Genomic DNA, 15,386 nt, shown 5'->3' on the forward strand with positions numbered 1-15,386 from the left:
GTTAGAACAAGGGTAGGAAAAGTGAGGCATGGTCCTAGGAAAGGCATACGAGGCATGCAAGGCTTATGGGACTCTTAAAGGTAGGCTAGGAGCCTATACGAGGAGTATGGTTGGGTGAAGAATGGCATGCATAGTTTACCGGAGTCGCATGAGGGCCATTTGTTCCTACACAAGTTGGAAATCAAACAATTAGTTTTCTTTTAAAAATTCCTTGAAATTTCTTGAAGGTTGTTGCATCCTTACAATAATTCAAAGCATCCTTTCTAATATATGGTGTAGGTGTAGCCACACACACCCCCTTTTTCAATACTCGAAGGGGGAGAGGAAGGGGATAAGGTATCCCCACCCCATTAGTTATGAATATCTTTTTTGTAAAGAAAATAGCAAATGTGTGCATACACACACACACACACACACACACACACACACACACACACACACACACACAAGCATTGAACTCAAGCACTCAAGCAAAGAGCAAGCATCCATTTTTTGCATAGAAAACACCACAACCAAAAGCTCGTCAATTTTTGGCTTTTCTAGTGTGTGATTGCATGCCCATTAGTCAAATATGTTGAACCGATGTTTCTTCATTCACAAAGCACACAAATTCTTCAAATCTTGCAACAAAAACTAGTTGTAAATCATTGTCAACACCGTGAGAACAACACCACATCAAAAACCAACAAAAATGACCGAAAGGTTTTGTATGAGGAAAGTGGGGGTGACTATATATGTGTCCTTCTATAATTTAAGTTGTATAGTGGGGAGAGCTTCAACATGAGTCTAAGTCCACCAATGAAGATTGTGAGATGATACTCTAGCTAATAGGGACCACAAGAGTAGGTGGGGGTTTTGAGATGTCAAGCTCAACACATAGTATTCTTGAATGACTACCCACCTACATTTATCACTGGCATGAGGATTATCACCAATGGTCCTACAATTGGACTTCACTAACATGGTCTACCTGCTGAGAGTGATGGCCGCTTATCTTGTTAGCTCACAATATGGCAGTTTCACATTAATTGTTGTGCATAGTTCTTATTATGTTGTATTTCCTACTTGTAAGAGCTCAAACTCTCTCCTTCTCTATCTCTTTACATGGTATCAGAGCCTTTGCTTGTAGTTGAGGATTTGTGAGCAATAAGCAGGAGCAACATAAGAAGAATTTGAGGGTAAGGGTTTCTCCATTCTCCTCCCTTGTGTTGGTACTACACTCACCCCCGAGATACTAGGGAGGCAATGGCACCGACCTCTGATTTTGCAATGTTTGTGGGAGATCGTATCGTGTGGGATTCTATATAGTCTTTAGGACTACATCTTTGTAGCCACATTCATGTTTTGGTCTCCAATCTGGAGTTAGAGTGCGTTCGTGTATAAGAACGCAAAGGTTTGGGGTTTTGTAAATCTCCCATTTTGGTGATGCAAGAAGCTCGATGGGTGTTGTGGTTTTCATAGCTACCATATAGTAGTGTGAAGTGTTACATTGGTTTATATACACATAGCGTAGTCAATGTGGCAAATACACATTATCTATGGTCTGCTGCAAGTTTTGTGAAAAGTTTGCAAACTTATCTGATGGAATCAATGTTTTTGTGAGAGACGAGAACAACTTACATGCTTAGCAGTTTAGAATGAACGATTTCCTAATGGATAAAGGTTATTGGGAGTACATTGAAAGTGAAAATAGATGTACCACTGTTGTCCAAGGAGAATCCTACTCCTTAACAAGTGAAGCCATTTAAGGATTAGAACCAAGGAGCACATACGGTTATGTACTAGTTGTGTGTTAGTGTGGAGCATACCATGATTGGCCATAGACATGATGCCAATTCTACAAAGGAGGCATGAAACAATTTGGTCTCACTAGATGTGATCAACAATAAGGCAAGGAAGTTCCCTATGGAAGAAGATGGTTTTATGAGTACATGGTTAAGTCTTAAAGATAAAGGACATATGTAAATCCCTTGCATCGATTGGTGTTATGGTTGAAGGTGATGATGAGGTGGAAGCATGCTTTCATGGTTTAGCGACATTGTATAAGTAGTCCAAAGCCTCTATTCATAGTAAGCCTTGGACAATCTTGATTATCATTAAACTATGTTAGCAAATTCTTTGTATAGTCATCAATGAAGGTAACATAAAGCCTACATTCACCCTTAGGCACAATCTTTGTAGGATCCCATGAAATGCATTATCTCTAGCACATTTGTGCTTACATGGTTGTCATGAGGAAATGACACTTTTTCCTACTTTCCAAATTGAAAGCCTCAAAAACCTTATGCATTCCAACCATTTTAAACACTTGAAAACCTATCACAAGCTCCTGAATTTTCATAGTCTTCGGCCTTTGCACTTTTGCATGTCCGATATACTTTTACCATTGTTGTGGTGGTTGCAACGAAAGGTTAAGTGTTGCATCAAATGGGTGTGAAGAATGCATTCTTGCCCATTAATGACTTGCAGAAGAGGCAACCATAGGGATATGAGGATGTGAGACATGCCAAGTATGTATGTAACCTGAGAGAATTTTATTGGTTGAAGCAAGCACCAAGATCTTGGCATGAGAGGATTGCTCCTTTGAGAGTCGTGTGTATAGGTTCAAAGTTCGATTGTCATCTACTGCAACAACCTTAGCATCATACAACTGGCATGAAATCCATTGTTCCATGCAAGAAAAAAGCACATTGAGGTGCTCTGCCACTTCATCAGAGATAGGGCCTTGGTTGGAGATATTAATCTTAGGTGCACAAAGGTAGACGATGAAGTTGTTTATATCTTCACGAAGGCCCTAGGAGCAGAGAAGCTTAGGAAATTTCAAGCTATGCTTGGAGCATGAGAGATGGCACTAAGCTTGAGGGGGGGTGCTGAGATGTTGAGCTCAACACATGGAATACCTAGGTGAGTACTCGCCTACATCTATCATTGGCATGAGGTAGTAGACACGAAGATCATCGTCAATGGTTTTACAACTAAACTTCATCAACATGGTCTACCTGTCAAGAATGGTAGCCATTTATCTTGCTATCTCACTCTCTAGCATTTTTATATTGAATGTTGTACATCGTTCTTCTTATGTTATATTTCCTAATTATTTTTTTGTAGAACTTATCGTCGTTTGGACTAGTAAAAAAGAAGAAGCAACTTTGTGCCTTCATCTCCATCATGTGCTCTCTTTTGGTTGTGTGCATGTGTGCTTGCAAAAGCTCAAGCTCTCTCGTTCTCTCTCTCTTTATAGGGGGTGCATGGTTTCATACATGCAACTCAAAATGAGCAAACTTTTTTTCAATGCATTCAAACCTTCTTGTGCTTTTAGCCATCACCATTGCTTTCTACCTACTTTGTGTGTGAATCATTATCTTGGTACATGTAGTGGAGTTAAGAATCTAGCATAGATAGATTTCCAACCTCAAATAGATGAAGGAACCCTATGTAGATATTGGCACACAAGGAAAGGAAAGTGAAGGGAAAACTGGTCCAAATATACTTGGTCAAGTTTAGGACCTACCATGCTCTTGATGCCAAGTGAATGGAGGAAGAGGACTTGGTAAATATTCCTCAATTGTTAGAGCTTTACCTTGAGGCTTTTAGATTGTCAACAACCTTTGCGAGAGTTCATGCTATTTTAATGGTTGAGTCTGGTGCAGTGCCTATTGCATAGAGGAGAGCCAATCCACTACCTTTCAATAGATCAACTAGGATTGTGAGAAGAGGCAACCAATGATGTCTTTGATATTGTTGCGGTGTCCAATTAACGACATTCTGCATGGTGGCTTCTATAAATGTACAAATTATATAGAAATGATAGCTAAAACAAACATGCTTACTCTTCCAAATTGTTTGTTTGTTTGAGTATTTGAGGTAGAAATGTCTCCAATGTGGTGGTGATGATGACTCTAGTGAATCAAACACATCTCCATAGAGGTCAGTGCAACCTTGGATGTGAAGGCTAGATAGATCCATCACATATGAATCGCAGTGATGCATCTAAAGTACATGCGATCCAAGATGTGAGTGTGATTGATGTATATTTTGTGAAATCTAGTCTGGATTAGGATGTGCGCTACTGCATGTTTTGTGCAAGTACTCTCTTGTGTGGATGATCATCATGCATGTTTGCACAAAGTTAGTGTCTGCTAATCATTGGTGCTATGTCTATTTTGAAGACGTAATCAAGGGTAATTACTCTACTTTTATAAAGGAGGTATGTCCCAAAATGGTGATATTTCATGGCTATATACAATTGGATAGACTACAAGCAAAAAAGCCCAACTTGAGCGGCCTATGCAATGCAGTAAGAATTGCGGTGCGATTCTCGATACTATACGAATAGTTCTAAGGTGGCAATTTACAAATTGATGATATGGAAATTCTATCTAGATATGCTTAGGTAAAAATTTCTATACTGAGTATTGATTTTTGGCCGCAAGTTTGTAATAGTGGTTGACTTAAAGTTCTTTTTAGCATTCTATCGTAAATAGCAAATAAGTGAGTCTTTCAATGCCAAGTGGCTATGAGTTCCATCAACACTCAAATTATGTGAGTGGACTCAAAGGAACAACTTTAATCGCAACATTTTATCAATATAATAAAGAAATACCGCAACGAGTGCCTAGTTGAGGGGCATGTATCTCTGAGAGTGGAACTCCACCACTCTGTGTATCTTGTCTGTGGTGTCGTTTCAAGTTCAATTTGTTGTTTTAGTTTAATTCAATGTTCTTTCATTATTTCATAGCCTCGTCAAGTGACATGCGAGTTCCATTGGAATCATCATGAAACAAAATGATCAAAGTGAGCGGGCTACGAACATTTGTAAGCAAGAATTAGTATGTTGGAGCATTACTTTCCCATGCTAGATTTTGCTAATAAGCATGCTAAACTTGCAATTATAAGGTTTTAGTTCTTTTTTGCTTATGTATGGGTTTCAACCATACCACCTACAATAGAGGGTTGGCCACTAAGAACATTCAACAAGTTAATGACCATCCATATGATCGCATGCTTATGTTGAAAGTCGCTTACCAAAACATGTGGCAAGCTTAAGAATCCTGTGACAAATACATGGATGAGAAAAGACATCTCAACACTTTCAAGGAAGGTGACAAGGACTTACTAGAGAAGTTCCTAAGTTATCTCTTAGGCATTGTGGTCCAACCAGGTCCATCCCTACAAGTTAGACATGTCTAATACATTTGATGGTCCATGTCAATCGCTTGAGGAAACCATTTAATGACACTATTGAAGTTGTAGAAATTGGAGTGCTAGTAGATTCCATTAGATTGTGGGTTCACCTTCATAAACCAACAATGTATTCACGATGAGTAATAATAAAGGGTAGAAGACATCAAATAAAGTGACAAGCACTAGTCAATTTTCAAGGATTGACTTGTGGAAGGTTCACTCGTGAATCCTTCACGTTTCAAGAAGAGATTTCCCACTTTTTTATAATGATGGAAGCTCATTCCCACAAAGGGAGTGATTTTAAGATGATTGTCATGTGCTACAAGGCCTTGAGGATGAGCTACAATTTGAGAGGGTTTGTATATATAGGATTGGATTTTTGAAGCTCTACTCTTTGTGTACACGCTTTAGGGGTGATAACTCAAGCAAGGTTTTGCATAATCATCATTTTCCTTGCAAAAGAAAACAATAAACTCAAAGATTAAGTCATGGTAGATTTTCCTTCAAAGACCTTGTACAAGCAATATATCGAATACTAGTTTCCCTTTTACAAACACTATAACATGTGCATATAAGAGCGTTCGGCACACCTACTTGCTCTACTTTTGTTTTTCATTACATAGAATCTTCCCAAGATGCTTTAGCATCTCTAATTAGCATGTCCGTGCACGTCATCATTTAAAATCAATCTTAATGAGTAGGATTTGAAGACATCACGTATATAGTATAAAACTCAACCTTAACCACTAGGCTATATGCCTACGCTGGTCCTTGAGCCCCTTTGAGCCAATAAAAAAAAAGAATACACCCCCCCCCCCCCCCCCCCCCTTCTCTTTTCCCTTTTCTTCCCCACCCTTCCCTTTTCCTTCCCTCCCCCCCCCCCCCCCCCCCCCCCAAAAAAAAACCCAAAAAAAAAATAAATTAATTAATAGCTTTTTAAAAAGTCGTTTTGGTTGTCTACTCTCTCTCTTTTTTGCCTACCAATGGCAAAGACTTTAGTGCTTGGTTGGTTTTTTTAAAAGCTTTGGAGATAAGTGGGTGCCTTCAAATAATTGTGTGTTCTTTAATGCTAAATCTTGAGATTAAGAAAACCAAAACCATTCTCATTGCTTTTTCACTCATTTCTTGACACCCCCTTCCCCCACAAAAAAAAAAAAAAAAAAAAAAAAGAAGAAGAAGAAGAAGAAGAAGAAGAAGAGAAGGAAATCCCCTTCACTTTTTTTTCTTTCCATGGGGCTTCTTAAACTCTTTAACATTTCTTTTGCTTGTTAGGCAACCTTTCAAGAGTGAAAATTAGTGAATTTTTTATTTTTCTTAAGAAGGGCAAATGGGGACTCTAGCTTTGCAATTGAAGTCCTTTTTTTTCTTTTGGCCAAACTCACAATAGTGATTGTATATAAATATTACAAAAGAAAAAATGGTTGCAATGTAAGCCATGTTCCAATCGAGCCATGACATCTAACAACACTTGACCCACCATCTCCTCCAAATCATATGACCATAAATCAACTAAACAAAGGGAGCCACCCTAAGACCCAAGTTTGGTTGCCACCAAGGAGGAAGCCCTGCCACAATACACCCCTTGATCGCCAAACCAAGGCACCTATAACAAACCGCTTACTTAAAGAGGGCAATTGGAGAAAAATGTTTTAGCAACATACTGGGTCTATTTTGCACCCATTTACTTATTAGTTGCATAGATTCTCTTTATTTGATTCCTTAAATCACAACCCAATAACTCTAACGAGTAGCATGCGATGCAGTTGGGCAACCGCCATAGCTCGTGCGCTCTCTTTCTTTGTGTGTGTGTGTGTGTGTGTGGATTGCACATGCCATGTTTGCCTCTATCTCTCCATCCCCTGTGCGTTTGCACCTAGACAAAACCTCTTTGTCTCTCCTCGTGCCTTCACCTTGTCACAACTGTCCCCTCGCTCTGTCCTCCTCCATCGGATTGCAAACAATATGCACACCATCGCTTCTTGCGAGCACAAAATCGTTTTTTTTTTCTCTGTCTCTTTGCCTTCGTTACACATGGCCCTCGTCCAGGCCCTCCTCAGCTATTTCATGCACCCTGTTACCTCTTTCTTCCAACCATGCACTATGAGGTTGTAGTTTTCATATTTATGCAAAGGAAGCTCGAAAACCATGTCGTAGGTAGGGACAGAGCCCATAGGCCTTTCCTTCACATCCTCACACTACTGCCAGCGTCCTGCATCGCCCCCATACCTACACACGGATTCGTTATGGCCCAGGACTCCCATCTCCCCTCTCACTTTCCCTTTCTGTCTTTCTGTTGCAACTTGCTGCTCTGTCCGTAGGTGCACCGCAGATCGTGTCCCCTCGGTAATCAGTAGCAGAATGGCCAATGGCAACGAGAGCGACACATATAAGGCGCGTGGCCGCGATAGGCAATCCAATACAAGATGCAGAGCACCGCTTCCAGAACTGAAAAACATCCTCTAAAAGACTTCTCTGGCCCCCCCCCCCCCCCCCCCCCCCCCCCCCCCCCCCCCCCCCTCCTCTCACGTGTCATCTACTTCCTTTGCAAGATCTAACAAACCTATTGAAGTCTTTAAAAGAGTATGCTTCTGCTTTAGGAACAAAGGCCAATTTTTTCCACGAAGTTTCCCTTTCCTTTTGGATTAAAAAAAAAAAAAAAAAAAGCAAAACTCACAATTGTGAGTGGATTATATTGAGCAGCCCAAAAAATTACAAGGTTATGTCATGTCATGTTAAGCCATGACAACATCCAGGGATCAAAATTACAATGACTATCAGGGCAGCCACCCCTACCACCCTGCCTCCACATCCTTGATACACAAAGCCCGTGCTCTTGTCATTCTGAGATCTTTTATTTACTGATGGCCAAGAATTGCCCCTATCCTAGGCATTCCATCTGCTGACAACAAGGCACAAGTAGTCGTAGACCAATCCTCCGAGTGATGCTTGCGCCCGAGTGCCCATATTAGCACTTTGCTTTCTTGTATAATTTCTGCAAAGCTTGCCACCTTAGATCCTCCTTCAAAAACACGGCGGTTCCTTGTCTGCCATACATTATGAAAGAAAAAGTATCTGACGATGTGAGTGCTGACTAGGAGTGCAAGACTACCTGAATTTTTACTTCCAAGGCATAGGTTAGTCTTGAAAAAACTAATTTTCCATGTTCTCTGGACCCACTTGCATACTTTCCCTGCTAGGCCTTTTACAGCTGGGCAGTCCATGAACAGGTGGGCCAAATCTTCACTAGCTAACGTGCACCCCAAGCATCGATCTGACCCAATCCCTCTCTCCTGAATCTTCACCCCTGTCGGTGGAACACCCCAAATAACCTTCCATAAGAAAACCTTCATGAACTGCGGAACCTTTGGCTTCCATATGTTCTCCATTACATTCCTTTTGCATTATCTTAAACTTTTCACTCCTTCAAGCCCCAAGGCATCACCCAAAACACCTTTTAAAACAAATGAGAAAAACGTTTTAGCAACATGTGGAGGGCATAAATCAAAATTCACACATAGCCTATTACGGAGGCAATTGGCCTTGCAACACCATTTAAGCGAAACTCTTCAAAAATGTATAGTCGGGACCAACTTCCAAAGTTCCAAGGTCTCTCTCCACGTAGGTAGTCACAGACAAATACGGCTACAAGCATTAGACCTCACGCGAGCGCAGTCATCGCAGCGGCTTACTTCTTTATCGATCACCGCTGAAATAAGCCCACCACCATCGCTGGGAGGCTTTCAGAACGCTAGAGACCCATTGCCTTGAAGTTGTCCTGTAGCCTGTAGCCGAAATGGCAACATCCCCCGTCGTGATGCCGGCCCCTCCTCCATCAGACCCCGGCCTGCCTCCGGACCTTTTCCTTCCGTCCCAGCCCACCTCTCCAAGCCAGTTCGATTTCGATACATGTAACGTGGATAGCGACTTGCTTTCTGTGACATTCAACCAGGACTATGGCTGCTTTGCCTGCGGCACAAGCAAGGGCTTCAGGATCTACAACTGCGAGCCCTTCAGGGAGACTTTCCACAGAGACTTCCCCACCGGTGGCATCGGTATGGTAGAGATGCTCTTTAGATGCAACATTTTAGCCCTTGTTGGCGGTGCATATCCACCCAACAAGGTTCTTATTTGGGATGATCATCAGAACCGCTGCATTGGTGAGCTCTCATTTCGTTCTGAGGTACGTGCAGTGCGATTGCGCAAAGATAGAATCGTGGTTGTTTTAGAGCACAAAATTTACGTCTACAACTTCCAAGACCTGAAGCTGTTGCACCAAATTGAGACTATAGCAAATCCTCGTGGTCTTTGCTGCCTGTCCCCATCGTCCAACTCAGCAGTACTCGCATGCCTTGGCCTTCACCGGGGTCAGGTTAGGGTTGAACATTATGGCTTGAAGAAGACCAAGTTCATATCAGCTCATGAATCACACATAGCTTGTTTTGCCCTTACGATGGATGGGCATCTTCTAGCTACATCGAGTTACAAAGGTACCCTTATCAGGGTTTTTAATTCAATTGATGGCACTCGTTTACGAGAGGTAAGTCACTAAACACATCTTGTAGTGCGGAAGTTTTTGCTTATCACGATTTCATCTAGTTTGGTAATAACTATCAGGTCCGGCGTGGGGCAGACAGGGCAGAAATATACAGTATTTGCTTCTCTCAAAACACACAATGGCTAGCTGTGTCCAGCGACAAGGGGACAGTGCATGTCTTTAGCTTAAGTGCTCCTGGATTCAGTGAGGTGCCAAGGCTTCCTGAGAATGCCATAAAGCACAGTTCGAGCAAGGAAAACAGTGGTGACTTTGATTCATTTGATGGTCGAAGCGCCTCCAGTCCCGTCGCTTTTAGTGGTAGCAACCCCAACTCAACTTTGTCTTTCATGAAAGGTTAGTGGATTTCTCTTGGTTAGAAGTCGGCTTGTGCAATTGAATTTGTAAACGTGTATTCAAAACCCATTTAGTTCACGGTGTTATCAACAAATTCCACACCTGAACTTTTAAAGTTATCATCCACTTAATCAATCACTTCAACAAAACAACAATGTTTTAGGTCGCGAGGGTTCAAAGCATACCTAGTCTAGAGGAGAAAATAACAAGATGGTGGGGTTTTACTTTAAAAATACAAACCCAAATGTCTTGTTATTCTAGAAAGATATGGGAACCTCTGGAAGGTGCATGGTCGGAGAACTAATTTATCATTTGTGAGGTTTTAGAAATAGAACGTGCTGCAAAGGAAGTAAAGAGAGCAAGCGAGATAATGGCAGTTAATGTCAATAGGTAATAGAACCAAGCAATTGACCATGACACAAGAACTTTATTGGGCCAATCAAGTTATCTAGGCCATGAGATCCACTATTATCCATAGATACTTTGTGTATCTTTCTCAGATTAATATTCACCAATCGTGCCAACTTTTAAGAGATGAAGGAAGGTATAGAATGCATGTGTTGTTTACATGGAAACTATGGAGCTGGTGTTCTTATGTTTTGGACCTATGCTATTGATTTTTCTTGTAGTTGATATACAACTTAGTCATTCATTTGGGACAGTGCGATTACTTTTACCAAATCTTTAAAGGTAAAGGAGGGATATACTCAAAGCAAACCCGACCATATTGTTTATTCAAAATTAGGACATTAATGATTATAGGTCTTTACTTGTTGGTCGCCAAGTGAGGGCCACTTCTCATTTCATAGTTTTCTTTGTAATTGCTTGTGTTTAACATTAAAGTCAATGTGACAAGATGAATGAAAATTTCAAATGATTATCTATTTTATTAGATTGGTATTATGACAGCATTGGTATTGCAACTTAACCTTTTAATTTTAGCATATAAACAAACCCGCCTTTCAGCTTGAGGAGTTAGTGTTAGAAAGATAACGCTGTTTGGATCTGAGTCTGCAACATTAATTAAAATGCTGTTGAGAACCCGAGTCAGAGCGATGAGGGTGGCAGCAAACCGATCTAGAAGTAAAACCTGCTAGGTCCTTCGTTGCAAGCAACAGGGCAAATCCAGCCTACGTTGCCTTCTCCGCAAGCTCCTCCTCTTTGTTGTCGTTGCTTAGAATCATGAGTTGAAGAGCTCCAATACCATGTTAGAATTGCACAAGGAAGAAGCGTAGATGTGAGACACTTGTAGTAGCAGACATGTATGAGACTGAGAGAGAGAAAATAGAGAGAGATTGGCAAGTGTAACAAACTTGGACACCCCAAGTACAGATTTTGTCGCGATACAATAGACATTCACTTCAAAATACGTCACAATTCAAGAGTTGACATGGCCCGGCGTAGTTTTGTGCCAAGAGAGTTTGGCCCCAAAAATTGACGCCCCTTTCGATATTTCTTTTTACATTAATCTTTGAGCAAAGTACAACTCCCTGGGGTGCTCGCTCTCAGACTCTGCGTCTAGATGCTTTGAGAAGTGAGACCCCCTTGGGTTTATTTATTCTTACAAGGGATGCCAAAAGCAGAGCCCCAAAAGCATGTAAACTCAAAAACAACTTGACTCAGAGCCGCCAGTAAAAGCAGTCAACGCCAAAAACGGAATATCCGTACGTTGCCATGTCAGCATGGTCACCACAAAAAACGGGCGTCTGTACAGTGCCACATCAACGCGTTTTACGGTGTCTGTACAGTCAGCTGTCAACGCGTTTTGCGGCTTCGTACTGCTTGCCTGCCGCGTAAGCATGCCACATCATTAGCCTGCCATGTCACCACTTTGTGACATACCCCTCTCCAGAAAGAATTGTAATCGCCCTCGATTACGCCTTCAAAACAGAGAGGCCATAAACCATTTCAGTAGACATTGTTTCTAAGTACCGACGCACTAGACACGACACATCTAGTACTTGCACAAAGACGACAGTCACATCTTTGCACATGACATCATAGGACATCGCATGACATCAATCACATAAAAATTCATTCCAAATCTCAGACCATGACTGCCAGCAACGTACTTGGTAATTGCATCTAGATCCATGCAGGACCTCACTGATGCCGGATGAACTAATCCTTATTGCGATCATGTCTATAGAGATTTATGAGACCAAAATGCTGCAGTCATTTCGTCTTTCAGTACTTGAACTCAAACAAGTGAGATGAGAGAGTACAAATCAATCATATTTAATTTCGGGAATTCCGTTTCATAAAGTCATACAACAGAATACTGTCAGCCTAGCAGTATCCTTGAAACCCAAAGGGGACATCAGTGACTCGATTCAATCCGGGTAATCTGTGACAAAGGAGCGGAGTGACTCCCTTCTTGTGCAATCCCTCTGCACCAGATTCAACCTTGCTGATCTGCGGGACTATCAAAGTAGACGTAGCTAAACCGAATGCTTCAAGGTAAAGTTCCAACATGTGAGGAGTATCTGCTAGGTCCTCCTCCTCCATCCATTTCGCATCTAATGCCGGATAGTTCTTGAATTTAACTAAGAACGGTCGAATCACTTTACCTTTCATCTTTCTTTCCTTGTGTGCCAAAATTTGTTCAAGAACGAGTATCTCCTCGCTCTCTTCTACTTCGGGTTGCTCATCAGGCTCCCCATCAACTGACACCTTACCTTTAAAAGGTTTCAAGAGACTCACATGGAATGCATTGTGAATCTTCCAAGAATTTGGCAGCTTAAGTCGAAAGGAGACGTCATATATCTTCTCTTTAATCTGGAAAGGGCCATATCAAGCTCCCCATCAACTGACACCTTACCTTTAAAAGGTTTCAAGAGACTCACATGGAATGCATTGTGAATCTTCCAAGAATCTGGCAGCATAAGTCGAAAGGAGACGTCATATATCTTCTCTTTAATCTGGAAAGGGCCATAATACCTCATGCTAAGCTTTGGAAAAAGCCGCTCCTTTCCCTTTCGTTTCCTTAGGCGTACCATCTCTAAAGCCTCGCGGACCTTCGCAAAAGTAGTGTCCAAGTCCTTGTCACAAAGTGATGACGTGGCTGCCCGTGTGTACACACACACACCTTGCACAAGCCGGAAGAAATGCTGACATGGCGGCCAGTCCCGGAAAGTGCGGAGCAGCTGACACGTGGCAACTGTACGGACCCCCGTGATTTGTGGCGGAATTTGCGGAAGCAACAGGTTGCGGCAGTTATGCTTTTTGGCAACTTTTGGCCTTGCTTTTTATTCTACGCAAGAGATGGGCGAGAGGGAGAACTCTTTTGCTTTATTTTTAGGCTCAAGAGAGAGAGAGCTTTAGAGAGAAAAATAACCAGCTTTTGCTTTATTTTAAAAAGGCTTTTGATTTCAGCTTTTGGGGCTCTGCTTTTGGCAACCCTTGTACTCTTTAAATAAGTGGGTAGGCCACTTACAACTCGGAGCATCTGTACGCAGAGTTTGAGTGGGAGTTCTTGCCTGCACTCTTGTACTTTGAACACAGATTAATACAAAAAGAAATATCGAAAGGGGCCCGAGTCTTTGGGGCCAATATCTCTAGGCACGGAACTCCGCCGGGCCAGTGTCGAATCAATTGTAAACTGTGAACTGTTTATGAAGTGGTTATTTGTGCTGTCACGGTAGATTCTCGACTTGGAGTGTCCAAGTCTGTTGCAGTGGTAACAGAGCACGACCGATTTCTCTTCTACGGGAAATCTGATCCCTAATTTTTTTTCCGCAGCACCTATGGCTTTAGGCAAGGATCAGTCGACTCCCTCAGCATCCGGAAATACGAGAGGGGATCACAACGAAGATTCAAGCAAAAAGTATGGCCCGCCTTGGCCTACTTCGGTGGAGCATCGAGAGATGGAGCGTCAACGATGGATCGGCGATGCAACAAAGATGATGCTCAATTTTGCGAAGGACCCAAAATTTGCAAAATATATGGGCGAGACCTCCTTTGATGAGGTGCATACACAGTGGCAGAAGACCACAAAACCACCCCCCAAACCCGCTCTCAAGAAACCTCCTACTCCCAAGAAGTATACAGAGAAGGAATTAGAAGAGGTGATTTATGCAAGAATTGCTTAGCTTTTTGACGCGTAGAACAAAGCTAAAAAGCACGGCAAAAAGCAGAAGAAAGGCACTGACTTCCCAGGATATTTGGGTCGTCAGTCTACTTTTGAAAAGGCAAAGAAACAGAAGAAGCGTGTTCGATTTGAAGGAGTACCCAGTTCTTCTTCTTCTTCTTTTGATAGTTCTTCTAGCTCATCTGACCTGAGCGAAGAAGACCGAAAAGGCAAAAAGCGAAGCAAGAAGCAACACTTCTGAAAGGGCAAGAATAAGGCAAAGAAGTCTAAATCTCGCCCCGTGCGTGACAGTTCTACAAAGGACTCGCCTACAGACAGTTCATACTCTGATGAGAGCAACTTTTATCCAAAGAAGAATAATTTTTATAAAGCCAACCAGTGTGACTTTTTGGAAGATAAAAGCAAGAAAGTCCGAGAGTTTAAGGCAGGTGGACAATCAATTAAATTTAACACGTTTTCTGGTTATAGAGATGCTCGAAGGCTTTGTCTTTTGTACAACAATTTGACATCGCTTTCGCGGGAGGGCCTTACTCAGAGCACTCTAAGATTCAGAGAGCTGCCTCTTACTTTAAGGGGAATGCTCGAACTTGGTGGTCCACGCTTCTATTAAGCAAGACTGCGTCGGTTAAATGGCTGAAATTCAAGAGGCTTTTTATTTCTTCTTGGTTGACTTGAGAGTATGAACGTGATATACGAACTGCGTGGAACCATCTTCGGATGACCAAGAAAGATATAGTGGATGCTTATTGCGAGAGATTCTGGAGCTCTTTTCTACCCGCCTCTTCATTTAAGAAGATCTCGTTCAAGGAACAGATTGAGCGGTTTACCCTGGGTCTTCCTACAGAGATCCGAGATCACTGCTTGGAACAGAAGTCAGCTTCTATTCAGGAGTTGATGAGTCATGTGAAACGGGGTTTTGCCATTCACTCTGGCAGTTTGACCTATCCCATGGATGAGATCATGACACAAAGAGCCGAACAGACTTTGACAAATGAAAGTAGAAAAAGGAAGAAAAGAAAGATGCACGACCCAAGCTTACTCCTCAGGAGCGGGCTCACTTCATCAAAGAAGGGAAGTGCTTTGGATGCGGGGAAACTGGACATATCTCCGTGAAGTGCCCTAAAAAAGCGCGAAAAGAACAGAACGACAAGGACGACGAAAGGCCTGAGAGTTCGAGAGCAGCTGAGGCCCGTGGAAGAAAAGGCAAGATGAAAACAGGACTGG

The 15,386-nt window shown here is 42.1% G+C and overlaps 1 protein-coding gene across 2 annotated transcripts in view; it reads left to right on the top strand.

Moving 5' to 3' along the window:
- The first annotated feature begins 8,790 nt into the window (after positions 1-8,790).
- LOC147424657 (autophagy-related protein 18d-like) overlaps positions 8,791-15,386 on the top strand; it is a 34,020-nt gene continuing 27,424 nt past the window's right edge. The window contains exons 1-2 of one of the 2 annotated variants that reach the window (XR_015186343.1): positions 8,791-9,721; positions 9,799-10,072. Coding sequence is in view for 1 of the 2 variants with exons in the window: in XM_086499511.1 (XP_086355637.1) it covers positions 8,978-9,721; positions 9,799-10,072 (1,018 nt within the window). In the remaining variant the exon portion in view is untranslated. The remainder of the gene's footprint in view (positions 9,722-9,798; positions 10,073-15,386) is intronic. The other variant, XM_086499511.1, reaches the window with a different exon arrangement.

This window comes from Adiantum capillus-veneris, chromosome 25 (genome assembly GCF_014529385.1).
Source record: "Adiantum capillus-veneris isolate H3 chromosome 25, ASM1452938v2, whole genome shotgun sequence".
NCBI classification, from domain to species: domain Eukaryota; kingdom Viridiplantae; phylum Streptophyta; class Polypodiopsida; order Polypodiales; family Pteridaceae; genus Adiantum; species Adiantum capillus-veneris.